This window comes from Aspergillus oryzae, chromosome 8 (genome assembly GCF_000184455.2).
Source record: "Aspergillus oryzae RIB40 DNA, chromosome 8".
Lineage (NCBI taxonomy): Eukaryota > Fungi > Ascomycota > Eurotiomycetes > Eurotiales > Aspergillaceae > Aspergillus > Aspergillus oryzae.
In genome coordinates, this window is record NC_036442.1 from 898,664 (window position 1) to 925,490 (window position 26,827).

General features: G+C 47.9%; 11 protein-coding genes across 11 annotated transcripts; 2 read left to right on the forward strand and 9 right to left on the reverse strand.

The window, feature by feature from the left end:
• Window positions 1-623: 623 nt before the first annotated feature.
• AO090103000141 (glycoside hydrolase family 11 protein) lies at window positions 624-1,435 on the reverse strand (the record flags this gene model as incomplete). The annotated part of the gene is made up of 2 exons (XM_001826690.1): window positions 624-1,023; window positions 1,089-1,435. The coding sequence occupies 2 exons, from the start codon at window positions 1,433-1,435 to the stop codon at window positions 624-626; spliced, it is 747 nt and encodes a 248-aa protein (XP_001826742.1).
• Window positions 1,436-2,963: 1,528 nt separating this feature from the next.
• On the forward strand, window positions 2,964-4,981 carry AO090103000139 (uncharacterized protein; the record flags this gene model as incomplete). The annotated part of the gene is made up of 4 exons (XM_023233430.1): window positions 2,964-3,033; window positions 3,087-3,141; window positions 3,197-4,623; window positions 4,680-4,981. 4 exons carry the CDS (start codon window positions 2,964-2,966, stop codon window positions 4,979-4,981), a joined length of 1,854 nt encoding a protein of 617 aa, XP_023093824.1.
• A 55-nt stretch (window positions 4,982-5,036) lies between these two features.
• Window positions 5,037-6,094, reverse strand: AO090103000138 (sterol desaturase family protein; the record flags this gene model as incomplete). The annotated part of the gene is made up of 3 exons (XM_001826688.3): window positions 5,037-5,233; window positions 5,307-5,812; window positions 5,880-6,094. The coding sequence occupies 3 exons, from the start codon at window positions 6,092-6,094 to the stop codon at window positions 5,037-5,039; spliced, it is 918 nt and encodes a 305-aa protein (XP_001826740.1).
• A 698-nt stretch (window positions 6,095-6,792) lies between these two features.
• AO090103000137 (uncharacterized protein) lies at window positions 6,793-9,943 on the reverse strand (the record flags this gene model as incomplete). Its single annotated transcript, XM_023233431.1, has 3 exons — window positions 6,793-8,230; window positions 8,299-8,468; window positions 9,800-9,943. 3 exons carry the CDS (start codon window positions 9,941-9,943, stop codon window positions 6,793-6,795), a joined length of 1,752 nt encoding a protein of 583 aa, XP_023093823.1.
• A 969-nt stretch (window positions 9,944-10,912) lies between these two features.
• Window positions 10,913-11,570, reverse strand: AO090103000136 (FKBP-type peptidyl-prolyl cis-trans isomerase; the record flags this gene model as incomplete). The annotated part of the gene is made up of 5 exons (XM_023233432.1): window positions 10,913-10,961; window positions 11,025-11,066; window positions 11,210-11,270; window positions 11,326-11,393; window positions 11,443-11,570. 5 exons carry the CDS (start codon window positions 11,568-11,570, stop codon window positions 10,913-10,915), a joined length of 348 nt encoding a protein of 115 aa, XP_023093822.1.
• A 3,053-nt stretch (window positions 11,571-14,623) lies between these two features.
• AO090103000134 (glutathione S-transferase) lies at window positions 14,624-15,475 on the reverse strand (the record flags this gene model as incomplete). The annotated part of the gene is made up of 2 exons (XM_001826685.3): window positions 14,624-14,821; window positions 14,915-15,475. The coding sequence occupies 2 exons, from the start codon at window positions 15,473-15,475 to the stop codon at window positions 14,624-14,626; spliced, it is 759 nt and encodes a 252-aa protein (XP_001826737.1).
• A 425-nt stretch (window positions 15,476-15,900) lies between these two features.
• AO090103000133 (putative urea hydro-lyase/cyanamide hydratase) lies at window positions 15,901-16,729 on the reverse strand (the record flags this gene model as incomplete). Its single annotated transcript, XM_001826684.1, has 2 exons — window positions 15,901-16,139; window positions 16,204-16,729. The coding sequence occupies 2 exons, from the start codon at window positions 16,727-16,729 to the stop codon at window positions 15,901-15,903; spliced, it is 765 nt and encodes a 254-aa protein (XP_001826736.1).
• Window positions 16,730-17,316: 587 nt separating this feature from the next.
• Window positions 17,317-18,884, reverse strand: AO090103000132 (cytochrome P450; the record flags this gene model as incomplete). Its single annotated transcript, XM_001826683.3, has 2 exons — window positions 17,317-18,558; window positions 18,606-18,884. The coding sequence occupies 2 exons, from the start codon at window positions 18,882-18,884 to the stop codon at window positions 17,317-17,319; spliced, it is 1,521 nt and encodes a 506-aa protein (XP_001826735.1).
• A 1,829-nt stretch (window positions 18,885-20,713) lies between these two features.
• Window positions 20,714-22,341, reverse strand: AO090103000131 (Zn(II)2Cys6 transcription factor; the record flags this gene model as incomplete). The annotated part of the gene is made up of 2 exons (XM_001826682.1): window positions 20,714-21,533; window positions 21,593-22,341. The coding sequence occupies 2 exons, from the start codon at window positions 22,339-22,341 to the stop codon at window positions 20,714-20,716; spliced, it is 1,569 nt and encodes a 522-aa protein (XP_001826734.1).
• Window positions 22,342-22,744: 403 nt separating this feature from the next.
• Window positions 22,745-24,340, reverse strand: AO090103000130 (putative MFS maltose permease; the record flags this gene model as incomplete). Its single annotated transcript, XM_001826681.1, has 1 exon — window positions 22,745-24,340. The coding sequence occupies one exon, from the start codon at window positions 24,338-24,340 to the stop codon at window positions 22,745-22,747; it is 1,596 nt and encodes a 531-aa protein (XP_001826733.1).
• A 367-nt stretch (window positions 24,341-24,707) lies between these two features.
• On the forward strand, window positions 24,708-26,569 carry AO090103000129 (alpha-glucosidase; the record flags this gene model as incomplete). Its single annotated transcript, XM_001826680.1, has 3 exons — window positions 24,708-24,779; window positions 24,831-25,251; window positions 25,308-26,569. The coding sequence occupies 3 exons, from the start codon at window positions 24,708-24,710 to the stop codon at window positions 26,567-26,569; spliced, it is 1,755 nt and encodes a 584-aa protein (XP_001826732.1).
• Between the last annotated feature and the right edge of the window lie 258 nt (window positions 26,570-26,827).

Consider the following 26,827-nt stretch of genomic DNA (forward strand, 5'->3'; position numbering starts at 1 on the left):
CGAAGGGGCAACGGGTAATGAGGCATACTTTACCTTTAGACCAGCCCATTTCCCAACAGTCTGTCTCGTATCTCTGGTGTGTTCAAGGTGCTGAACACCAGAGCTTTAGTCCCCGGGCCTTTCACTCAAAATCATAATCTAATATTTATAGACAGAAAGATTACCTTGTCTACGTATGCTTTTGACCACTCGGTACAACTCGGTACTACATAAATGTATCTATGTGCTACGCATTCAACCACAACTCGGCTATCGTAGCTTGTGAAGTGGACCGTAAAATACCATTAGCCTAAGAATTAAGAACAACGGCTATTTGTCTCGGCTAATAAGTGATGCGTATTAATTTATTCGTGCTAAATACGGAGTGCTGTGCTAATCTATCCCCTGCAATAGCGCCGCGTAGCCCTACTGCCCCACATTTGCTGTATAGCCTAAAAACGACTGTATTTCAATGACTAACTAAGCTTATGTTGATGAAGAAAGTAAACTTCCTGTAAAAGAGTGAAACTCAAACAATATTGGGATAGAGTGACTGGGCCCTGTCACGCGGGCTGGCTCATGACACTTCAAACCACCGCCTCCTAGTTCAACACTCGCAGCTCATCCTCTGCTCCCTTAGTATCCTACTTCTGGAGAGTGAAGTCAAGATTTCCAGAACCTTTGAATCCTTCCGCGGTGACCATCTGAAAAACAGGGTTGCCAGGCTTGAGCCCCAGCTCCTGCCAGCGCTTGAAGTGAGCAGCAACGTCGACAGTACCGGTATGGCGAGCTTCACGGCGAACAGACCATAACTGGTTAAAGTTCGTAACTCCATAGATCTCAGGGACATTCCTGTAGGGGAGCATGTAGACATCATAGATGCCGCCATCGTCTTCAACCTGGCCGAGAATATGGCCATTACCCGGCGTGCCCGTTCCATGAGCTTCGACAACGTACCACTCGGTGACGGGATCCGTGGTCCAGCCATAGACCGCCAGAGTGAAATCGCCTTCAGCCTGAAACTGGCCGTCCCAAGACAGGGAGCTAGAAATTTAACTTGTGTTAGTTTTGGATTGGCAAGGCTTAGTCTTGATCGACTGAAAGCTTACCGAGGACTTCCACCCTTGAAGCCCTTTCCGCCCAGAAACTCGCTGTTCGTGTTCCAGCTGAGCTTGAACTGTCCGCTGTTTTCGGACTCAGAGTATTCGGCACCTGCGCCATTCGCGTTGTATAGGGAGTAGTAAAACCCTGCGGCGTCTACGCCGTCCTTGCTTGTTTTGAACGTCGCATCGCGCCTTTCAAGGGTTGCTTCTCCTGTTGCATTGGCGATAAGAGCTCCCATGTGTTCGAGAAATTCAGGAGACCTAGCGACAGCTTGGGCTGTGGTGCTATCCGTGGGAGTTGCGAGCGCTCCCAGGACAGGAAGGCAGAACAGCAATTGACTGGCTGACACCATGTTGGTAAATAGGCTTCTCAAAGTGATTCTTTAGAATTGGGAACGTTTGTTATGGAATGGAGGTTAAGGATTCTTGAGAGTACGGATTGTCTGCTTTAAATATCTTCTCGTTCTCAAGCTGCTGCGAAATGAAACACGGAAGGAGGGTTCATCAAGCTCGTGTCACTCAGAAATTAGTTATGTAACCTAGAATCTTTCTCCTGAAAGATATTAGATTGCACGACAGCTCAGTGGCTACAATCAGATGTGGGATCATTCTATCTGGTGGTCAGATGTTCATTGTAGACTTCGTAAAGCTTCCCATCACTTGCAGATCCTCCCTGAACATAGACATATCGTTTAGGCTTGCCTATTATGACAAGGAACAAGTGCATATCCCGCGGTTTAGGTACAACCTATCTCCACTATTTGCTGGTGAGACAGAGATCTGCGGCTCTAGGATCATATCAACAACCGCCACTCCCACCTAGTCGGCTAACCTGGAAGCCTTGGGAGAAATGTACACATCCTCCATATTGGAGAATGAAGTTACATGGACTTCATTTTGCTCTAATTTGCTGTTTCGTTTCGGGATATTTTTATGGAAACTCTGTATCGGTTAATATGGGGTCCCAAAGAGTGGAGACAGTCCGCTGACCGAAATTATGTCTTACCTCATTCCTTATTAAAGCCTTCAATGTGCATTGATACTCCCCTAATCAAATAGATTAATGAGCCCTTCGCGTGAAACGCGTACGTTTGACATACCAACTTCAAGTTCTCCTTTAATGCACAGGCAATAAATTCACTCTAGTACAATATGACTTGTAGAACCCATTCACTATATCTGAGGTAGAGTTGTGCCGATTTAATTTGAGGTCTACATTAGTCTGACTCTTGCATCTAACTAGTAACCCTTACTTAAAGCCATAATGGCATCTAACCTGCAAAGGTACGTTTTTATACATGAAGGGTTTAGATATAAGCTCACGACACTCAAGATCTAAAACTCTCATGTATATCTAGCAATAACCTTTATAATGGGAGAAGAAGGGGAAACGCAAACAATTGAGAATGGGGGCTTCATCAATTATTGTGGTCTTCCAGATACTTATTTCCAAAATTTTGAGCACAAAAGCGTCTACATCAAGGTGTCAAGGACAGAAGTTAGTGGACTTCTTCACTCGTTGTTCAGATATATATTACTGCTGCCTAGGGCTATCACCCAATTCGGTACCACCAAGGCACATGGGTGACTATCTTGCTTTCTCTTTTAGCCCTTAATGCGTTATAGACTCATTATACAGATGTGATATCTGTGAGGACTGATATGATATCCCACCAGCATATATCTAAACATATAAATGAGAAACTTTTGTTGATTTTGTATTTTCTCCTGTTTGATTCTATCTGCAAGTACGAATTGCGTGATGGTCTCAATGGCTTACCGTACTCCGGCTCGGGACAATTTCCGCCTTGCCCAAAAGCATCTTCTTCACATCAACTTGCGATCAACTCAATGTAAACCTTAGGAGAATTCAATTTAAATATGTTTCGTTGCTCGCAGTGTGACAAGTCATACCAGAGAAAAGCGCATCTGCTGCGCCACGAGTTGACACGTAAGTTTAGGAAAATATTCATTCTCCGGTGTCGCCAATTGACCGTCTACTAGATTCCGGCCAGGCCGCTTCCGTGTGCCCCTTTTGCAAGAAGTCTTTCTTGAAACCGTAAAGCAACCATTTCTACGGTTTTACTAGCTGATCTAACTCTTTGTCCCTTCAGGGAGGTTGCTCGACGACATAGTAAAGCATGTGCGATCAAATACAACCAACAGCCCGCCCCGGCAGCCAAACCCGGGCGGAAAAGGCAGTCCTGCGATCAATGCTTCGCCACGAAAAGAGCGTGTGACAAAGGTTCACCATGCTCTCGCTGCCAATCACTCGGCCAGCAATGCACATTCGAGTCTCAGCAAGAATCTTCAATTGGAAGTCCTTGCCCGACTGATGTCTCACTATCGCCATCAGTGCAATCGCCCACTCCATCAAAGGAGGAATCGCAGTTTTCGTTCCTTCGGCATTTCACTGACCCCTGTGTGGAGAGAGACAGACTCGCAATCGGAACAACAGCAGAATGTTCTGTGCGGAGAAATCTGGAAAGCCTCTATTCCCATCTCGAGGATGCATTGGTACCGCCCGATCCTATGGCGGCTAATTTCGGTGATATCCCTGGTGCCGAAATGTTCTTCCGTCCTCCATTGATCACGGATGAATATTTCCCTACTGATCTTCTAAGCTACGGTCCTACAAAATTATCAGAGCAGCTACACGAACTAATGATGGAACTAATTGAGACCTCTAAATCAATGAGACCTGACGACACTGAGGATCCCCAGCTGCAACTCGATATTGCACAGCTGGCTCCACTATTCACAGTATCTAACGTTGCGATCTTTATCTCAGTGTTTTTCCATTCTCTTTATTGGCACCTACCAGTGGTGCATTTTCCCACATTCGACCCGGGCAATGTTTCTAACCCACTGTTGCTCTCAATCTTCTTAACTGGTGCAACATATAGTAGCTCATTGGATGAAGCGGCACTATTACCCAGGGTTCTTGACGTGGCCGAAGAGCATGTATTCCGAAAGATCACAACCCTATCAACACAGGTTGCCCCACCCACTCACGACCTCACACGCCAAATACCTACGATTCAGCTCCTCCAAGCTGCGCTAATCATCGAAATGCTCCAATTTGGCCAGGAACGCGTTGAAACAAGACGACGCATTCGTATCATCCGTCATCCAAGTCTGGTATCTCTTATGCGTTGCTTGGGAATTTTCCAGCTGAAGCGGTCTGCACCCCCCACAGTCTGCACTGGAGATGATAGTACATGGAGAGCATTAGTCACAGAGGAAGTCTGTATACGACTTGCTTCTTGGGTCTTCCTGGCAGACGGCTTCCTTACGGTGTGCTTCAAAAACCGACCCACCATATCTATTTTCGAGATGGAATGTCCCTTCCCATGGAGAACAGAGCTATGGGAAGCCGAGAATGCATCTGCCTTTAGTCGCATCGCTGCAACGGATGAAGCCAAGCTGCCTATGCCTTCTGTAAGGGAAGCAATCCGGCTGTTACTCGATAATTCCGAGCCTGGGCCCTTGCCGTCCAGCCTCCCCCTTTCCGCAGAGCATCTATTGATCATGATATACGGTAGGTCCCACACCAACCCCGTCCTCTTCATCAACTCGCTAAGGACATAACCGCAGCATTGAATTCCCTGGCATTCCTAGCCAGAACCGACTTCTTCGGCTCTGTACCACTCAAGAAAATCAAATCAGCCGCCAACAAATGGAAGCAGATATGGAACTCCGTATATCAGGATTCAAACAACGACCAAATGCTCCTACTGGGATATCCCAAACACGCAGAAGAGCTGTGGCTCCTATTAACAACGATGCTTGACATCGCCACCGAGAATTCCACGAAGCTCCCGTATCTGGACAACGCCGCGACAGATGATCTGGGGAAACTGAACGAATTCATTCAATGGTGTTGTAGAGATACATAATACACGCTTTGGTTATTAGATTAAGATGCTAAAAATACATTAATGCCCCTTTCGTTCAAGCCTGCTTCAGAGCTTGAGCCTTGCGATTCTCGTTTTGTATGAATCCATCCTCCTTCGGCGTGCGGTATGTCCCATTCAACCGATCCCAGAACGTCAAGAACTGACCATAGTTATAGTTGAAGTACAGGTGATGCATGGTATGACACGCCGCACCGTTAACAACGACAGACTGCGAAAGATACTCGGCATCATCTGGAAATATCAGCTTTACTGCTCCAATCCCCACAACCCAACATAATGAAAAAGAAAGGGAAAGAAAACTCACGAATAAAAACCGTCCACATAGTGACAAAGACAAAAAGCCCCAAATACGCACTTTTCTGCAACGGAAACAGCAACGGATAAACATGATACGGAATACTCTGCGACCACCCATCAACCGGATGAAAAGCATAACTCGCAAACGGACTCGGCATAATCCATTTATGATGCGGCTTATGCAACCACCGATACACCGGCGGGTAATGCAATCCCCGATGAATCCAGTAAATGCCACAATCCGTGAAACACACGAACAGCGGATACTGCAGCCAATTGTAGGCGCGGAAGGGGGCCTCGTCGGCGAAGTCGTAGAGCTTGGTCCAGCCGCGTACTTCGGCGAGGAAGAACGGGGCCGTGAGTACGGCGATTACGGGGATGGAGGTGATGCCTTGGCGGATTTCTTGGCGGATTTGGTTAGGGAGGAAATGGGGGTGGCGCATTACGCGCTTATCGAAGAGTGTGTGGTAGATTATTGTGCTGCCGATGAGGTATAATGCCGTTGCGAAGATCCTGGGGAATTTAGAATGGGTTTGTTTGTTGATGGTGGGAATTGTGAAGTCGTGAGTGAGATACATACCATCCGATTAGGAATAAGGACATCGTCTGTCGCACGATATCATCTCGTTTCCATGTACTGCTATCTGCATACGGAGACGGTGGTAGCGGATAGTAGAGACCAATATGTTTATTGTATGTGCCCGCCGATGCCGTAACAGGATTCGTCGCTGGTAAAATCGCCGCATAGAATCTGTCGAACACGTATGTGTCGAGGATGTCAAGAAGCACATCCATGGCGTTGTAATTACAAAATGCCACAAATATAATACAAGGGAAGTAAGAAAGAAAAAAAGAGTTTAATGTCAAGGATTGAAACAATAAAGCGATCCATCGCCCTTCTTATGTTGGGAAATACCTACATGAGCCATTGTTAGGGTTTGGCGATTTACCTACACAGTATGTTCTCTACCGCGGAGATTACCTACCGTGGGGATTACCCACACGGGCAATACCTACCAAAACACCCCTTTACCTACACAATCGCCACTCCGGGGTCGTACGATGTTCGACCTTTGAAACTCCGGATATAAGGTTTTATTAGTAGGAAAATTAAAACTTCTCGGATATCTAGGGTATGCATGTGATGCGGTGAATATATAGTACGTTTGAGGCTGGTAATCGGTAGGTATCTCTGCTACCCTCGACATCATTATGTATGTTCTTCTTTCTTCCGCCTACTACTGACCTAAGATTCCGAATTCTGACTCGGGAGTTCAGGATATACCCGGAGGTAGGATAGTATAAGCAAGGATGTTGTGCAGTGAGCGAATCACCTGACAGGGTTTCCCAACAACACTTCCGCCTGCATATCCACATCTCACGTAAACAAAGAAAAGAGAGAAAAAATAAAAAAAAAGGGGTGTGATTCAAAAATAAATCAAAGTAGACCAACCACTCAAACCAGAGCCAAAGACAAGAATATCTCATAAAATCTACAACCCCCAAACAAACTCCCCCCTCTCAACAACCGTCCTGCGACACTTCTCCAAAATAGCCGCCTGCCTGGCCACCTCCGCCAACCCACCCAAGACCTTCCGATTCCCACCCACAAACCCATAAAGCGCGTATGGAATCCCCACATCCCGACAAAACTCCATAACCAACGCCTGCGCCCTGCGCAAGTTATGCCGCGGCACGCGGGGATACAAATGGTGAATAGCCTGGAACTGCAGTCCGCCGTGGACCCAGTCCAGCCAAGGTGGACAGTCGACGTCCATGGTTGTGCGGAGCATTTTCTGGGCGAAGGATTCGTTAGGCCCGAGGTCGGTTGTTGACATTGCGAAGTGGGAGACGGTGAATTGGACGTGGAGGGGCATTGTAGCCATATGGCTGATTAAGACGAAGGAGATGCGGGATAGTGGTGTTGGGATAGATTTGTAGAGGATGCCGTAGCCGAACCAGAGCCAGAAGATCACATTTCCGCAGATCTCGTACCAGCGGTGCCATTTTGCCGGACCCTTGCGGGGTCCTTGGCCTTTAGCGAGGAAGAGCCAGGATTGAACGTAGAGGTTGAAGCGGCCGAAGAGGAGGATGATGTAGTACAAGTAGGCTTGGTAGGGGACGAGGGCTTTGGCGAACTTGTCATATGCCAGGAGTCGTTCGTGGTAGGTGGAGAAGATGTTGCCGAGGAAGCGGTGGTTGACGGCCAGGAAAGGGAGGTGTTGATTGTCGGGGTCGTGTTCGGGCGCGTTGGTTACGATGTGGTGGACGTTGTGGCTGCGTTTCCACCACCCTAGGGAGAGGCCACCGATGGGTGCGGCGATCGTCATCCCAATCAGACTGTCGATCGTGAAGTTCTGGGTGATTCCGATATGCCCGGCGTCGTGGGCGGCGAATACCATTTGGGACCAGAACCAGGCTAGGAAGAGAGCGCTCGTGTTGTACCAGCCTATGTGGAGGAAGAAAAGCATGATGCTGAACAGGAGGGAGCAGCGGGCGAATTCCCAGGCGTAGGCTGTGTAGTTGCATGTGTAAAGGCCTTCAGCGTGAATTTGCTTGTGCAGGAGTCGGTATTTGGCGATGATTTCGTCCTGGGTTGCATCATCCAGAGCTGGGTACTTGGATAAGGTGAGTTTGATTTCCTCTTTGGTTTCCGTGTCGAGAAAGGCCATCTCGTCTTGAGTGGCCATATCCTCCCTTGGTTCAGGCTGACTGCCTCGTTTGTGGATCCCTGAATCTACAGCGGCAACTTCGAGCCCTGTCGAGGAACTATCTTGCTGTTCCTTGACTAAGATAGTCGATTCATCATCTTCTTCGTCCTCCGACCGAAAAACTCCTCCTTGAATAGGTGGCACGAAATTCGCCCATCTTCCCTCAATCCGACCAATTTGGTACCTCTCACTCATCTGTCGCGTCTCTTCACAGTGGAATCTACAGCCCGTCAGCATCGAGCCAACACGCTCACTCGCATCCAACTAGAACAGCGAATTCAAACTAACATAGTGAACTCATCCGTCGCATCCTTCCCAACAACATGCTGGATAACCTTCTGTCCGCCAGGATGATACGGAATCCAGGCATCCACACGAAGAACCTTCTGGTTCACGATAATAATCGATTGCCCCTCTGCAATTAGGGCTTCGATCTGTCTACGTGAGAGGATCACGTCCTTGGTAGATCGTTGCATGATTAAATGGTATTTGGACGGGTTTGTACCACGGTTGGTAGGTCAGGTTAAGCTTGGTTGGGTCTGCGGGCCGAAAGATTCCTTTCGGGATCGGAGTAGCGGCTATTTTCGGAGATAAGGTGTCACGCCGTTATTCTTTAGCGCATCGATACTGCTTTTCCTCTAGCTGAAACGATTCTGTTCGGAGAGGGAACATTTTAATCCACGGCGTATTTCAACTGGCGAGGGGGATATCTGCTTGCTTAAAAAGCTGAACACCTTTTTAATACTATATTAGTATTAGCACAAGTACTCTTTATGGACTGATTGTTAAATTTGGAAGTATATTTATTTTAATCACGTGTTGTGTTAACAATATAGTAGTGTAAGGTGACGGCCAATCAGCTTTGAATATTTGGTGGAGAGTCACCTCCTTATACGGCATTATGTACCAAGACATGCACTTTTTGCGGTGAATTCTGCGGATTTATATGCATACTAACTTGGAAGAGATGCTGTTTTAAATGTCTCCAGAAGTCTCTGGAGACACAAATACGGACTCTCGCCTCGGTCCGAAAGGAATTACACATGACTAAAGCCGAATTAGACCAACTGAGTTCATTGAAGTCCTTACCTGGAATATACTCGATCAATGAATCTGTACAGAAATCCCGCATTGCGATTGTTTCTTTTCATCAGGCTACTTCAGTTTCCGCGCGGCAATCGCACGCACTCCCGCAAGTCCAACCAGCGAGCTCTGACCGAAATCAGAAATTCAACTTTATGGAGTCATGTGCCCTCCCTTATTACGACAAACAAACTGGCAGAGTTGAACACGGAATTCCGCGTGCTGGGTGTCAACTCGCTGTTGAAAAAGATATTATCGGCACCAGGGGCACGAAATGAGGATACGAGGCTCGAGACAAGGTATATGCGCAAGACGGCTTTCTAGACCACTTTCGATGGTGTGAACAGGCACAGGTCCTACGGAGATCGAGTGGCGAAGGTAAAAAACATGCCACCCGAGCTACCTGTGTCTGCTCGAACAGGAGGCTACTTTCGAAGAAGGGAATAACGATCATATGGAGTCCATTTGCTAAAATGTACGGCAGCCACACAACTGAGTATTGATAAAGGAAAACCCAGAAGCGGACCTATTCTAGCCATCGCAACCTACAATACAGGTTGAGCTCACATCCTGTGACTTATTCATCCACAATCACCCCCATTTGATCTGTATATTTCACCTCCGCGTCTGGCTTGACCATGCCTCGAACAGAAGTCTACCTAAGGCGTCAAAGTCACATTCCCTTGAACGATGGGGTTATACTAACGGAAGCGGTTGAAGGGATCGGATTTTGCTTTAAGACCACAAAGTCTCTCCGAACACCATGCCTCGTGGCCGTACATCTGTTCGGTGGGCTCGAGCCCATTGGCATAATGGACATAAGCATGGACTGCCCACACTTGTCGACCATCGTTCCATTGATCCCGGACCCCACGACCAATTACCAGGGAACATTAGTCCCATCATATTGATTATTTCCCTCAGCCTTCTCCCAAACCTTGACCAGGACCTTTGGGATTTACCCATTGTACTCCTGTCCTGGTTTAAGGATGATATCCAAAGAAGCCCTAGCGGCCTCCTCCGGGGTCAAATCTGCCATGTCGCCCCCGACTAAATCGGTTTTCATCTACTGAACAACAATTTCAGTATGCAACAATGAAAAACAGAAGTCTAAATGGTACATACACCTGGACAGAGGGTAATGAAAGAAAATCCCTTCTTTTCATGATCGAGAGCGTACTGCACGGTAAGAGAGTTCATGCCTGCTTTTGAAAACTTGTAAGCTGGGGCGGGTAAGTAATGGGCAGCGCGAGCTAGCTAGTGTAGTGGATGAACTCGAGCTTAGGTCAATGGCCCCAAACAGTGGTCAGAACGAGACTGCTTGCGAGTAAGTTGGTGTCAAGAATGGGGGAGTTCATTTAAGTAGCTGGGTGCAAATGACTAAGAGGTTCCGCGAAATGGCAGTTATTTGGGTTAACAGCCGGTTGTTGACCACTGGGCGAACAAACTGTAAGAGCCACGCTAAGCTGTTGGCTGCTTCAGGATGACTCGGTCGGGAACCTAAGCAAATAAAGCAGCAAACGCTACGAATGGAAAGCGTGCAACAGAGAAAGACTGCCAGTTTGATGCCCTGACTTGTAACTATTTCATTTTGCTTCGCCTGAGCCAGGGAGGGATCTCGGTGGAGCGTTGCTATTCGGAGATCTACTGTTTTTGTTCAATGAAGCTCCTCTGGAAAGCTGATTTTCATACAATAGCTTGATATTTGATCTCGCTTGTCTTTCCATCCTACCCTGCAACCCTCGACTACGAGAAAACAATGATATATCATTTTCAATTGCCTTATATGTCTAGGTCTTTGGTGAGGTTAGGCATTCGATTAGGGCTTTGGCATCTCCTTGTTGTTGATAGCCACGAGCTGGACCTCGCTGTTGATTAAAGTCAGCGTCACTTCCCTGGAACGTGAGCATCGGGATAGATGAGACACTCACAAGAGGAGGGTAGAGTTGGCGGGGATCAAATTGGGGAACCCCCTGTTTTTGTTAGTATATCCACACATAAGAGGGACAATGTACCGTATACATACTGTGCTCCATAACCGTAGTCTCTGTGTCGATGGTTAGTAAGCAAGCTTCGATAAGAGAATGCATGACATCATAGACCGATAGTGACTTACGGAGTGATGGTCAACAGGGCCTTCTCTCCCAGGCTCATCTGAGGGACCCCCTCATCCCAACCTACCCAAATAGATTTAATGGCTGTATAGTATCCAAAGAGGAACGGCACACAAACCTTTAATAACACGTCCTGTGCCAATAGCCACCTTCAAGGGCTGACCCCGGTCATAGGAGTTATCAAACCTGTTGCGCTGATTAGTTATTGTCCCTTCAAAATTGAAATCCAACATACTGTTTTCCCTTGTTATCAGGCTGGCTAGGGTCGTACAGATATCCCCTATAGTGCATGGCGACAGTTTCATTCTTCTTGGGGAAGTTGACACCGTCACCGGCTGCGATAAGCGTCTTAGTGACACCCATTTTGAGAATGCTGTAATCGGATAATCAATAAAGAGAGAATGAGGGGAAGAAGAAAGAGGCAAGGAAGTTGGACGCGAGGAAAAGAGGGGCAATTTTTATAATCGCGAGGTGGGGCGTCGGTACCTGGATTGTGTATCGCCTCGGTATTCAACGTGTTATTTTCGTTTAGGGTACGGTCTTCTCCGTACACCTGGTGTATTCCCAACGGTTCTTATGCTTGAAACTTCTTGACCAGGGTGTGCTTTAGCTTTCGCACGGATATCGATCACCCTGCTTGGTTTGGAAGCATCTCATATTTTGAGTTTATGTTCTCATTTTCCGTGGGAATCGCGCCTCTCCTTTTCTTGGCATTGTCCCAGCAAGTTTCCGTAGAAAGTCTTGAAGATCGATATTGATAGGATGAGACCCGCGAGAGCTTCTATATCATTAGCAACTTGGGCAGCTTTCTATTGTACACGGGGGTAAATGGATTGGTCGCAGAATTAAGATTCCTGCCTAGCAACTTACCTTGAAATATATATCTGGTATCTGTCGATATACCAATGCCATGGAATTGTCGCCCATGTAATAGATTAACTCCCCAAGTGATCGTTCTATCAACCACCAAGGTCAGAAAGGCCTACTATGTCAGGCCCCGAACAGTTTAACATCCCCAGGCGCGGTATATATAGTAGCTCAACGGGTCCCAGGAATCCTCTCCGTGACCTCGTTACCTAACTATAATATAATGAGAGCGTCTGCAGTAAAGAGCTATAAATACCACTACCGTACGCTGAAAAATCATCATTGCCGAAGGAAATGAGTTTTTAAATACATTCAAAGATTACTCTAAAAAATCCCGAAATGAAAGGTTTTAAACAAAACATAAAACATAAAATGTCTATGGTGGCTCAATGTGACCGCTCGGGGGTAGGGTTTTTCCATTCCTTGCATGGCTTATATAAACTGGGGCGCTCACGTGACTCAACGTATATAGAATCCATACGACTACCAATCGACCTTCTGCAAAACTTTGAGCTTCCAGGTTTACCTGACCATTTCTAAACACAGCAAAGGTGACTGGAATTATTTGTATCGATCCAATTAATTCAACAAGAAGTATGACACAAGGTGGTGGCTTGCTGTCGAATAATGCAGATAAAAGGATCCGTGGAAGTGGAGGATTAAGGTTAGTGGGCTTGGGATAGTCTGTCCCCATTATAGTTGAAATTGGTGAGTAAATGTTGCATTATTTACGAACCTATGAGTACTTGTACTCAGTATAATTCTTCTCTTTATATATATTGTTAAGCCTTGGCCCTTGTCAAAGGAAGGCTTCGGTGCTGAGAGGCCGCTAGATCCTCGCCGACACCGACAAGCTCCAGCGAGGCATAAAACAGGCGGAAAATGCCTTAGATAGAAGCAGAAAATACTGGGCTCGTGTGGCCACAGTCGCAGATGATTATCATGAAAATGGGATTCAGGCAAAGTCTGCAGATCCCCACCATATGCTCTGGAAGGTCTCTTGAATGCGCGGGGAACCACGTAGTACTTATGAGGTTGCTTTGGGTGCATCTCCGAGCCAATACTTTGTTTTCAAGCGTTTGCTACTTGGACATTAGATAAATCGACACTTTGTGATTCTGTTCAGAAGGAACGGACAGATATTATGCTCTTATATCTTGGCATGAAAGCTGCCGTTCCATACACTTTCAATGGCAATACCTTCTGTCATTGGATTGGCGCTGAGGATGAGGTTGCGGTTGGTCCGAATACCTTGAACCCTAAATTAGGTGCCTTGCAAATGTACTAGAATGCTATGGTCTGGCTTTACTTCTGCTATTTACTGTCACTATCTTTTTTACCTTACTCTAATCATTCATTGATCGCAAGATACTTCTCCCACAACCCGGAATGATGAAAATAGCTAGTACTAATAATTCGGTTTAGACTCAGAGCATAAACAACGGATGCGCCTCGAGACAAAGAAAAGTAACTAAACTACGTCCCGCGGTGGGTCATTCCAGACAATCAGATTCCTTCTGATATCTGCTAATCAAGTACAAGCAATTATAAGCAAATAAAGGGGAACGAACTCGGAGAACCCCACCTCCGGACCTAGTAGTGCTCCAGAGTAAGCGAGGCTGTAGCGAGTCAGCCTATCCTTTCCTCACTTGGACATAATATGAAAATACCTAGTGGTTTCAGGTAATGATACTACCATAACACAGTACGTAACCCTAATAGAGATTTTCCATTTATGGAGTAATTGTAAGTAGTGTAAAATGGGTCCAAGTCACACTGTTTCGAGTCCACATTCCGAGTCCACATCCCGATACCCGATGATCGCGTCGTCTGCCGATGGACTCCAACACTTCTAACCTCCGAAAATCCAATACCTGATATACGGTTGTATATGAGCATGAAAGTGAGTGGTAGTATGACTATCATTTTGAGATATGCCAACCGTGTTTGAAAGAAAAAGCTATATGACATTGGACCGACTTGCAGTTGTAGTCCGCCGTACAAGGGTGGTCTCTCTCAGCCCTAAGTCAATCCATTCACTTTGCACATACCCCATGTCCGAGGTAAGGGTTTATGGGGTATAATACGACAGCAATACCCTGTTATGAAACGTAACTGCTTTTGAGGACATATTCCTTGTTCCTGTCAATCCTATCTGGTGGTGTAGAGGGATTCCGATATGTAGTGGTTAAACGTCTCGTTGTTAGTCAAGGACACTTCTAGTTGTGGCTGGCGCTTGGGGCGTGAGAAAGAAGGCCTTGACTATACTACACTCAAGTCATCTATCTTCACATAGGGCACTTTCACGATATTTCTATTTCCATCTCATTGAAAAACCAATAATTTGTTTGCTATCTCCTAAAGTCGTAGTTACGGCCGCGAAATCGTCTTGACTAGAGACATAAAACTATATTGCACCAGTACATACAGGCATGCGGCGTATTGTGGAGTTCTATGCTAATATTCGTCATTCTTGACTCAACTTTGGTTTATGAACCCGCCATCAAAATTCCCTTGTCTCAAGGAAATAGTAGGTATAGACTCCGAAGCTACTCAGCATCATCCAGTTCCGGATAGTGTCGGTAGATACCCTGTGAGTATTCCAGTCTCCTGTCACTGGCAAGATACGCCTTGATGCGAGGCCGGTTCTTTACAGTTTCGTAGAGCTTGAACACATTCGAATATTCACCCGACTTTTCCAGTCTGCTAAGCGCTCGAGGAAACGCAAACTTGAGACCATCGATACCCTGTAGTATGCGGTTAGTGATTTCCCCTGCCAAATAAGCTGATTCAATGGGTACGCTTCAACTAGCAATTCCCGGAGATGAATCACGACGTACCTGGAAAAGAACAAGATCCGCATATGTCAACGTTTCGCCATACAGCCACGGACGACCCTGCGCCGCCTGGGGCTTCAACACCCGCTCGAAGTAAGATAGGAACTTTGGCAGACGGTTCTTCCGGTAGGACTCCGATCTCCGCTTGCTCTCCTCCAGCTGATCCTCATAGTAGAGTTCCACGGCAATGGGATGATGAGTGTCATGGGGCTCATTACTCAGTCCATCTAGGGCTGTGAGAGCGAGCGAGTTGACATGATAGATGGCGTCCCCATCCGGCGCCAGACCGAGCCGCGGGGCCAGGTAGAGCAGAATATTGGGTGTCTGGCTGATGCGCAGATCGCCATGCTCGAGAATGGGCGGTGCGAACGGTGGAAGGCCAGACTGATCGCCCACAAAGTTCTGATCGATGAGTGATAGTACGGTTTTCACCCCATTCTCTTCATGTGCTGTGTCGGTATAGTCGGCTCCTGCTTCCTCCAAGGCCAATCGGATGAATTCTCCACGACCGGGTATCGTGGGCCAATAGATGAGTCGGTACGGGCCATTTGAGCGCTGCGACATTATGATTGCTTTTCGTTACAAGATAGAACTAGTGAGATATGGGGAGGTTCAATGACGGAGGGAAAGAGAGAGGTTCATCAAGTCAAGTAACTATTAGTAGTAAGCAAGAGCGGGGGCTGACTTTAACTCCGGGTGCGGGGCATCATGCATGAAGTCATGCCGATGACGAAATCTTTAAAGGTCCGAGTGTCGTATATTGTGCAGCAAATACGAGGTCATATGAAATATTCTATACAGGAATCGTCCATATAGGCAGTGTTATAGAAATAATATTTAAAAAATAAAAATACAGAATACTCAGTTTGTAGTGATTGATACTAGGGCACGTCTCAAAGTTGTACGGAATTCGCATCGTTGTTTTTGCCTTTCCCTATCATATACCAGAAAATTAGCTAAACACGTTGTTTCCATCCACCGAGATTCCACTAATATATATACGGTTCCAGATTGTCGGATTGCTCGTATGGTTCCATCAGGGAGTTACCGAGAACCTTCGACGGGAAGGCTTCCTCCCCCAAAGTTGTGGCATGCGCCCACGGCTTAAGCTCATTCTCCCGGCGAATAGTTGCAGCAAAACAAGTGCTCCATTGCTTACGCGGGTAACGCCGTGACACCTCGTCAATGGTCGACGGATGGACGAGGTCGGCGTAAGCACCAGTGTTATCTGTGTAGGTCAAGTGTAAGTTACCCGGACGGAAGCGGCAACACTGTTATGAGTTAAGACTTACCAAATATAGTGGCCAGTTGCAGCAATTGACCTACTGCAGTAATCTTGCCTTCTTCACACAGATCCTGGTGCCGGATAATGGCTTCAGCGACACTCTCCGCCTGGTCACGGGGAGCAACTGCATTTCCGAAAGGCCCAGTACCGTCCTGAAGAACGCCTAATGCTAGGAGGCCCCCATAGAACTCAAAACTTAATTTCGTCTTGTTCAGATTCTCTTCTGTGGACCCGATGTCATGTAGCAAGCAGCAGAGAAAGTAGGTCTCATCCGTGAAAGACCAGGAAGGGAACACATGCCGCTTAATCGCGAGGCCGTAGTGATAGACCCGCAGAGAATGATTGTATGTGGGCTCAGGCAGTTGGCTGCGCGCATAGAGATCGATGCGCTGCGCCAAGGCAGTTTTGGGGATGGGATTATCGGCTACAGAAATGAAAGGCGCTGGAGTGGATGGCTTCGCCGCAGACAGGAGGGCTCTTGCGGAAGAGATTACCGGAGTAAAACCATATTCAATTTCTGGATTTGAGGACATATTGAAAAGTTCTGCGGAGATTGTGGGAAGATTGTCCTGCGTGTGTTGAGGGCCGATGCTCAATGAGATTCTCTCTGATTCATGAATGGCTCCATTAACAGGGGCGATGTCGCATCCTTATATGTCCTTGATGCTTTTCCAGCTGACAAATTGCACTTATGTGACTCACAGAAACGGCGCCTAAAGTATCTTTTCCGTGTTGATGATAGCTTGCCAACAGCATTGATGTGGATGAGAGATGGATATGGGACGAAGATCTATGGACCATTCTAGACCCACTCCAATTTACTGCCCAAAACAGATAATCCGGGACGGAACATTGTTATCCCGCGATGACATCACTATTTATGCATTTCATGCACCGGTCTCTGCTTACGTCATTTATGTTGGTTAACTATTGACGGTACCTCTACGTCCAACCGAGGAGATAATGACATTTATCTGCCAGGACGTGAAGCTAGAAACCTAGACAGCCCTAGATGCATGTCTATTACCATTTACCCTCATGTAGAACAATGTACAGGGTGCCTATCAGCGGAAGATAAATCGAATTTGACATGCTCAGGCTAAAGCCCTGCGAAACCCTATCACGAACGCACCCTTGGTGTCAAGTCGCATATGAACTCCTCCTGCTGCACAAACCATACATTTCTCGTCTTCCATGACTTGTTCTGATGCAAGTGGATATCGAACTCGCGCAGTAGCTGAGGGAGAATCTTCCGCATCTCCATCAGGGAGATTGCCTTTCCGATACACGATCGCGAGCCTGCACCGAAGTTCAAAAAGGCTTTCTCCATTTCCTTCAGCTGCTCTGGAGTGCTGTCCAGCCATCGCTCGGGGATGAAGGAGTCCGGCTGAGGAAAGACAATCGGATCTCGGTGAACAACCCAGGGGTTGATACCAACATTTGTACCGCCTGGGATATAATGACCGCAAATAGTGACGCCTTGTGGCGGTACATGACGCTCGAGGTTCCCTCCAACAGATGGATGCAACCGCATCGCCTCTTTCATGACTGCACCGAAGTACGGAAGATGGGTGTTTGATTCCTGGTAGGAGATCGGATTACTGAGTTTCCCCTCTTGGTCTGCTGTGTCGATCTCTGCTCGCACCTTTGCCATTTTGTCCGGATGGCAGATGAGATGATAGAGAATCGAGCGAAGAGCGATTGCAGTTGTATCGGATCCGGCAAAGACATTTGCCGATAGGTGGACCATAAGGTCTCTTGTCGATAGCCGGGTCGGGTCAGCGTTATGGATTGCCAGCCACCGAGACATCATATCCTTCCCGCCAATGGCTTCGTCTATCTCGTCCTTTCCTAGATCACCATCGCGCTGCAAGGAGGCGCGCCGATTGATTGCCTTCAGGGTGAATACGACCACCTGGTCCCATGTCTCCATTTGAGGGAGCAAAATGGGGAAGAGAGGGTTCCCGAGAAGAACTTTGTGAGCCTCCGGGATCTGGCCGCATATCATGGCATATGTAAGCATTCCCCGGATTGCCTCAATCATGTTGTCTACATCCTCGCCTTTCTCTAAGAACCCTAACTTCTGGGCAAAAGACAGTTCGCCCACAACGTCGAACGCGTAGTATTGCAGCCACATTCCGAGGTCAATTGGCGCCTTTTCTTCCACCATCTTGCGGATCTGAGACAGAAAAAGCTCGGTGTATGAGTCGACGGCAGGCTCCATTTCGAGGATAGAGGTCATGCTGTACGCGCTGGCGATGGGGCGCTTCCGATCACGATGGAAAAGCTCATCTCGCGTGGAGAAGAGGTTCATTTGAGGCTTCTTATCCCATGATATGGATTGAATTGGGTAAAAAGCCGTCTGGAAAGGGTTACTCCTTAATCAAAAGGACTGGCGAATTCACCTACCTTGGTAAAGCCTTTATTGACGCCATAGATTATGGGGATGGCCTTAGGATCGCTCACTGAGATATGTCTAGGCCCGATGCGTACCAAAGAGCCATATTTCCGGTGAAGGGCAATCTCCGTGTGATGGTGGTCGCCCTTCCACGCATTGTACAGCTTCCACAGTCGAGTGTAGGCTGCCAGCGAGGGGCCAGGAATTCCAGACAGACGGAACCTATTCGTAACAAGACGAGCGACAATCAAGCCGATAATCAGGATAACAACACTCGCGGCGTCAATCATTGTACACAATATAGCAAGAATCCAATGCCTGGTGATAAACAGAAATCGAGCGAGAGACTTTTCGGTCGCAACCCTTGAAAGCGCAGCACAATTCTTTCCACGCCACCAGTCTTATCCCACTCTTAGCAGGTGCCTATATAGCACAGGTGATACCTTCGCATCCTTGCATAACCCCACCTGGGGCTTTACTAGTGCAGTGAGAGGCCCTAAATAGCACAAGTACGCTTTGCTGTGCGAGGTTCTACCAATTGAAAGCCTAGAAATACATCCTCTACCTAAAATTTGTGCTTCTAGCCACATAAGCCTCGTGGCAATATTATGTTAGCATGGCTAGTTGGGTGGGACGCTCGGAGGGATCAACACCCATTGTCAGATTGACTAACACCCTGTTGCAGACTTGGCGATGACCTGTGCGCCTAAGGTCCACATCCCCGACCGTTCAGATGTTTTGGTCCACCACCAGCGGAGAAAGCCCGAAGAGGGTGAGGAATTGATGAGCCGACGAGAAGTGGCCAGGCCATACGGAGTAGGGGCGGGATGTCTGTGGGGCGTCCCTTAGCCCTAACACTTGCACCGCTACGTGGCCTTGCAGCGCGATGTAACATTTCGATTCCACAGGCCACCATGTGGTAGATGTAGGAGATACCTTTCTTGCTTTCTCATTGGTCAATATACATCACACTCGAGGCCAATCTGAGTGTGGCTATCTCGATTACTACCACATTAACGGGTCCATAGGCATGCGATACTGTTTATCCTTGTCATATATTCCTAATCTCGCCTCTATATTTACTTGTAGGCCTAATGTGAATTTGAAGACGGTTTACAGATCGTCAATTGGGCTCTAGACCTCATATCTTATCCCTGGATTAAATATGTTATCTATGGTTATTCGTAAGATGCTCCTAGACTCTGAAGTTATTATAAACATGACGTGAGTCTATATTCTTTGTTCTATTTATCTTCATTCAAGTTCCATTTCTTTTTTTCCCCCTTTTTTCTTTTTTCGGATTGCTACTTTTTTTACCTTTTCTTTCTAGTCTGCAGACCCTTATGGTACCCTGTTTAAAATGTTTTCTTCCGTAATGTATGGCCAGAGAAATATTTCTTTAAATTTGACATCTTTGCCCGTATGCAGCTGGATCGATGATTAGATGGGACAGACAGCAGGTCTTATATTCTTTCTTTACCCGTGCATGGGTTTACCCCTAGAAGGGTGGTTCACGGCGCATCTTCCAAGATACCAAGCGAGAGTTGATGTGAGGAGTTAATGAGCGAGCCTTGTGTCACTGCCTTCACCTGAACGGTATTATCAGGGAAACGATGACCAGAAGGGATGAGTTTTATGGGCCGGTCAAATTCTACGAGCACCGTCCATGATTATAGTCTCTGAATCCATTATACGATTTTGAGGTGACGAAAGTGATGAATCACTTGCACTGACGGCGATCGCGAAACAAATGCAAAGGTTTAATACAAGCGAAATTTATATGGCAGATCTATGGCTCTTCACCTTGCAGAAGAGTTTTTTGTGCACCATGGATAAGGCTAGACAGCCTGTCAAAACCCTTTGTTGTCGGGAATATCTACTACTACACCGGGAAAGGCGAAGACACTGCAGGCCTTCACCCTCATGGTGTCTTTGAAGAGCTACAGCCATGTGACTATTGACCCGGTAGATGAAGGACACTTTGGGGCGTTATGGTCCGCCTCATTTACCATGAAGGGGCTTGTGGGCCACGTATAATCCAACGGAAACAGACCCTAGAACTTGTCATGGGGACTCCATGCATTACTCCATGCCAAATCAGCTATTAGGCTTGAAAGTTTCATAACAGCGAAGTATCATCAATATCCGGCGTCATATCTCCAATCCGACTCATCTCCGCCCAATTCAAATCCCGCTCAACATCACCCACAGCATCAAACCCCTTCTTCTCCCCCTCATCAAAGCTCCCCAAGTCCTCCAATCCAAGATGCCTACTAATAGGCATCACCATGGCCGGCAAAGTATGTCCCACCTTGGCCATCAACAACGGCAAAAACCTTTTTCTCCCACCGTGCAACGAATGCACCAACGAACACAAATGCTTCAAATAATCCTGAGGTCCCATCTCAAACCCGGAAGATCTCAACCCCGTCGAGGACAAACAAGCCATAACGTCCGTCAACGTACACGCCACTTCAAAAATCTTCTCTATCAACCCGACCCCATGCGTTTCCATACTCTCCCGAGAAAGCTTCCAGGTTGCCAAGGACAAGTCCCGGGCTATTTGTAAGGGATACCGGAAGTCGAGACTTGGGTGGGTAGGCGTGCTGGACAGGAAACCTGCCGTTGTGGCAAGTTGCCAGATCATGGTGCGGAGCCATTGCTGCGAGACTCGGAGATCGGCCAGGACAATATCTGGGAGGTCGAGGTCTGCGGGGACGGAGCGTTGGAGATGCTCTTCTAGATGGACGAGGGATTCCCGGGTGCAGATTGGTTGGCTAGCGTTCCAGATTGCGAGGAAGGATTCATCGAAGGGTCGGTAGAGGTCGACTAGATGGCTGAAGCCGAGGGAGAAGGGGTCTATGGGTGATGTGTCTAGGGCTGGGCTGGTGCTTGTGATTTGCAGTGTTACTGGACGTCGCCGGCGGATTGCATGGGCACTATCTTACTATCAGTAAATGTTGGACAATAGGTATGAACCGTGTGGTTATGGGCTAACCGTTCAGATATCAACAACAACCAAAACAGCTTCCCTGAGAAACAAGGTTCATCTTCATCGGCTGACTGGTCCAACATATCGGCTGTATAAAACGTGGTGGCCTCACGTAGGAAGTAATAAGCTTGACGTTGGTTCCCGCATCCAATATGACACCCATATAAAAGAAAGGCAATGGTAATACCTAGCCGAATAGGCGCAGAAAACGGATCCAAATGCCGTCGAGCAGCCATCGCTTCGTCTAACAATGCGCGACCCATATCCGGACCCGTACCCTGATGACAGGAAAGATACCCCGTCTGAGTCAAGACGAAGGCACAAAACGCCACCACAAGGCAATACGCATGCGGACATTCGTCCATGCGCTCCACCTGTTCTTGGAATTTATCAGGATGCAAGATCGGTACCGTCCCTAACATCCGAGAATAGAAGTACGCAGCACAGCTCTGCACCAGTCCGTCATTCAACAATCCAGACCTCTTCACATATCCCGTTGGCGGTATGTCATTGGGGCTTTCGACGGGTGTCACACCACTCAATTGATTCTCGTCAATTGCATCTGAGTTTGTATTTGTCTTCAATTCATACAATACATTAGCTGAACGACCCTGTCGCCCTTTCTTGCGTCGAGAACCGGTTGACCGGCAGACCAGCGCCATTGATCGACAGGGACTACATGGCCGGTGCGATGTGCATTTTACTTTTCGACGACGACAGGCGTCGCAGGCTTGGGGGATGGTTTCACGCGGCATGGTTTGAATCGGTTGGATTAAACTGGCTGGAGCGGAAGGGATGGAGTCGTCGTGCCAAGAGATTTATTGAACCGAGGTAATTTAATCGTGGTTGGATGGAGGTTTGGGTTTGGTTTTAGGGTTTCATATAGTGCGTCTAGGTAACGTGATATGGAGAAGATGTAAGATAAGCAGTAAAGACTGATATAAGCTAGTGAGTCATTTTAGTCGTCGTATACGGCCCCATTACTCACATTATTTACCTAGGAAGGAAACCAGAAGTAAAAGGTATACACAGCTAACCGCATCCAAACAATCCGTCACGTAAAACAACTACAACTGCACACATGATACCGATACAAATGAAAGTCGTATTCAGCTTCAATATTTACAAAGTCCATAGCAAAAGCGACATGGCAAACCCCTACTCCTTAGCAGAATCAACCCTAACCTCAACAGCATCTGCATAAGGGTCCACAACCGTATCCGCAAATTTGCGTGCAGAAACCCTCTGCTCAAAAAGCACATCTAGCTCCTCATACGTTCGGCCCTTAGGTTCAGGCATTCTAAAGAACGACCAGACCAGACAGACTAAACAAGTTCCGGCCCAGAAATACGCACTCCTTGAGCTCCAGTTCCAGGCCGTGTCATTCAGTTGATAGTTTGTCAAGACGTTGACAACGATGTTGCTGATATTGTAACCTGCTCTTGCTAGGACGATTGTCTTGGCCTTGAGCCTTGTTGATGACAATTCCGAGACGAGACAGTATGTTACGGGCCCAATAGTGAAGTCGTAGCAGAAAGTGAATATGATAAGCATGACGCCGATGGCCCATTTTGCGCCACTGTTGGAGTCTGGTGCAAAGGAAAGACTCCCTGTTATTATAAGAAGGGTAAAGAGACTAGTTAAGCCTGCGAGGTGGAGGGTTCGACGGCCTGCTATCGTCATTAGGTACCAGGAGCCTAGGGTTCCTATGACGCCGAGGGCGTATTGGACTAGGGAGAGGTCGAAGGAGCGGACGGTGGGGAGGCCGGCTTGTACGCAGAAGTAGGCGAAGTAGCCCATGAGGTTTTGGCCGCAGAGGGTTTGGACTAGCCAGACACCGCAAACGACTTCTGTTCGCCGTAGGTTGACGCCCTGGAAACAATCTCTGTATCTCGTTCCCTTTGTCGCAGACATCTCGAGTTCATTTGTGTGCTGAATCATGGCAATTGTGGCATCGGGGTCAAAGGCTGGGTCGCTGGAGGTTAGTCGGAGCAGAGCACGTTTGGCACCGGATAGATTTCCGCGACGGACGTGCCACCAGGGTGATTCTGGAGCGAAGAGGCAGCCTATTAGAATAGGGAGCGGCCATGCCCATTGTACTGCAAATGGGATACGCCAGGCCCATTGGTCGTCTCTTTGGATTGAGCCACGGTTTACACCGACGGCGACGAACTGGCCGAAGACCCAGCACATATTGATGAAGGTGGTTAGGTATGGTCGCAGCACCACGGGACAGACCTCCGACGCATACGCTGCGGGTAGAGTCTGGAACACACCCCATGGAATACCGGCGAGGATCTCTGCTGCGAGTAACATTTGGACGTTGACAGCGAAGAAGAACAGAAAGATCACACCGATCATGGCTGTTAATGCAGAGACCATGGTCCAGCGGTAGCCGAGTCGTTCTGAGACGAGACCATTGATCAAAAGACCAATTACCTCGCCAACTCGGGCTCCGTTGGATAGAGCCGACTGCCAGGACGCTGGGACGGTCCATTTACCGTCACTGGCTTGCCTCCCGAACTTCTGATTGAATGCCGGTGAGGCATACATGGAGCTCAGTAGGGCTAGATCGTAGCCTTCCATGATGAGGGTCGAGGAAAGTAGAACCGACCACCCAACGGCCTTGGGATACAAACGAATCGCCTGCCATAGGGTCATAGACTGCTCTTGCTGAGCGGCACGTTTGCCTTGCACCAGCGAGGACTTTCGCTGGGCACCATCGTTGGCTTCAATGGCGTCTGGGGTAGTCATGGTGGGTGTCGGGTGCGAAAGCAATGTTCAGACGCTTTCCATTAGACGGCAAATTGAAGAAGCTTGGAGAGCTTGTGGACATGGGTGATGTAGATAGTTATATGCTCTGCAGTTCATCATATGACGAGAATCTAGCCCTGGAGAACTGGGGTACATGCGAAAAATGGAGAATCTGGGGATCCCCACAGAGCGCGAGAGTGAGTATCTGATTGGCGGGAGGTGGAGATGCCGGGCCTTAGCCGGAGGCAAGACGGAGTCAGTACGGAAGCAAGCCGGAGGCTAGTCGGAGCAAACAATATGTAGAGTGTCTTATAAAGAGGACTTGGACGGCAGCAAGATTCATTTCGCACCGGTTCACATCGACATCATGTCGCCCCATGCCGTACATACAGTCCCTTCTGGGGAAAATAACTGGTGGAAGGAAGCCACCGTATACCAGGTAATAACCTTCAACATTTGTCGACGAAAAAGACGTTCACCCGCCGAATAGGTCTACCCCGCCTCATTTAAAGATTCCAATGGAGACGGTTGGGGGGATATCCCCGGACTAATTTCCAAGGTCCCTTACCTGCACTCACTGGGCGTGGATGTTGTCTGGCTATCGCCCATGTATGATTCTCCTATGCATGACATGGGCTATGATGTGTCCGATTATGAAAATGTATTGCCAGCTTATGGTACTGTCGAAGACGTTGAGAGACTTATAGACGCCTGTCATGAGCGGGGCATGAAATTGATCCTGGACCTGGTCATCAACCACACTAGCGATCAGCATAAATGGTTTCAAGAGAGTCGCAGCAGCAAAGATAACGACAAGAGAGATTGGTACTTCTGGCGCCCGCCTCGGTATGATGAACAGGGCAATAGATTGCCCCCCACTAACTATCGCGGATATTTCGCCGGTAGCACTTGTACGTATTTCTTTCCCCAAGGCTCAGAGACAAACCACAAACTAACGAATTTCCAGGGACATGGGACGAACATACCCAGGAGTATTACCTCCATCTATACGCCAAAGAGCAACCTGATCTCAACTGGGACAACGAGGCTACACGAAAGGCAATTTATGACAGTGCAGTCCGCTTCTGGTTGGACAAGGGGGTTGATGGATTCCGCGTCGATACCGTCAACAAGTACAGCAAGCACACGGACTTTCCAGATGCGCCGGTTACTGATCCCAAAAGCTATATCCAGCCGGCAATCCAGATGTGGTGCAACGGACCTCGTATCCATGAATTCCTGCGAGAGATGTATGACGATGCTTTGCAGCCTTACGGGGACGTGGTAACCATCGGTGAACTGGCTAATACACCTGACCCAGAACATGTTTTGAAGTATGTCGGTGCGTCCGCTAAACAGCTCAGCATGGTGTTTCATCTGGATATTGGCCACATTGGTATGGGCAAAAGCTTGGAGGACAAGTATATTTTCAACCCGTGGCAGCTGACGGAGATGAAATCCATCGTGACCAAGTGGCAGTCCTTCATTGAGGGTACCGACGGGTGGACGACGGCGTTTTGCGAAAATCACGATAATGGTCGCTCAGTGTCTCGATTTGCGTCAGATGCCCCTGAGCACCGCGAGCGATCGGCCAAAATGCTAGCTCTGATGATGATGGCCATGACGGGAACATTATTTCTTTACCAGGGCCAGGAGATCGGCATGATCAACGCCCCACGCGACTGGTCAGTCGAGGAGTACAAGGATATTGAGGGTCGCGGATACTACCAAGAAGCAGAGCGACAAGTCGCCGCAGGTGTCGATCCAACACGTAAAGATCGCATTATGGATGGACTGCGGATTCTGGCACGCGATCATGCCAGGCTGCCGATGCAGTGGGACGACTCATCGCATGCCGGCTTTACGACGGGCACGCCATGGATGCGCGCCCATGATTTGTACCCCGAAATCAATGTGCAGAAGCAGGCGGACGATCCGGAAAGTGTGCTATCCTTCTGGAGGTCCGTTCTACGGCTGCGTAAGGAGTACCGAGAATTGTTCATTCATGGGGCCTTTGAGGTTGTGGATTTTGATAATCAGCAGACTTTCTGCTTTTTCAAGTCAAGGGATGAGAAGAAAGCACTGGTGGCATTGAACTTCACTGCAGAAAACCAGCCATTTACACAGGCCACGACGACAGAAGGAATGAAGCTGCTGGTCAGCAACTATGCGGAGCTATTGCCTGAAACATTACGACCATTTGAGGGTAGAATTTATATCTCACAGTGATGGACTAGACAGCATATTGGACCTATTTACCTCAGAGGCTCAGAGCATGGATTCACCTTAGAAAAAAGCCACGCACTAAGTAGAAGAACGGGAAAAAGTTATAAATATAATAGTTCTCACTATCTTTGTCTTTGTAGCTGTCTACCTGAATGTGTTCAATTTTCTAATTTGAGAGTAGGAAAGGTAAAGTGGTGTCTCTTAGCAAGCCATTGTGTGCCAATATCCATGATCTTGACTGCCTTAATCCTTCAGGGGTGG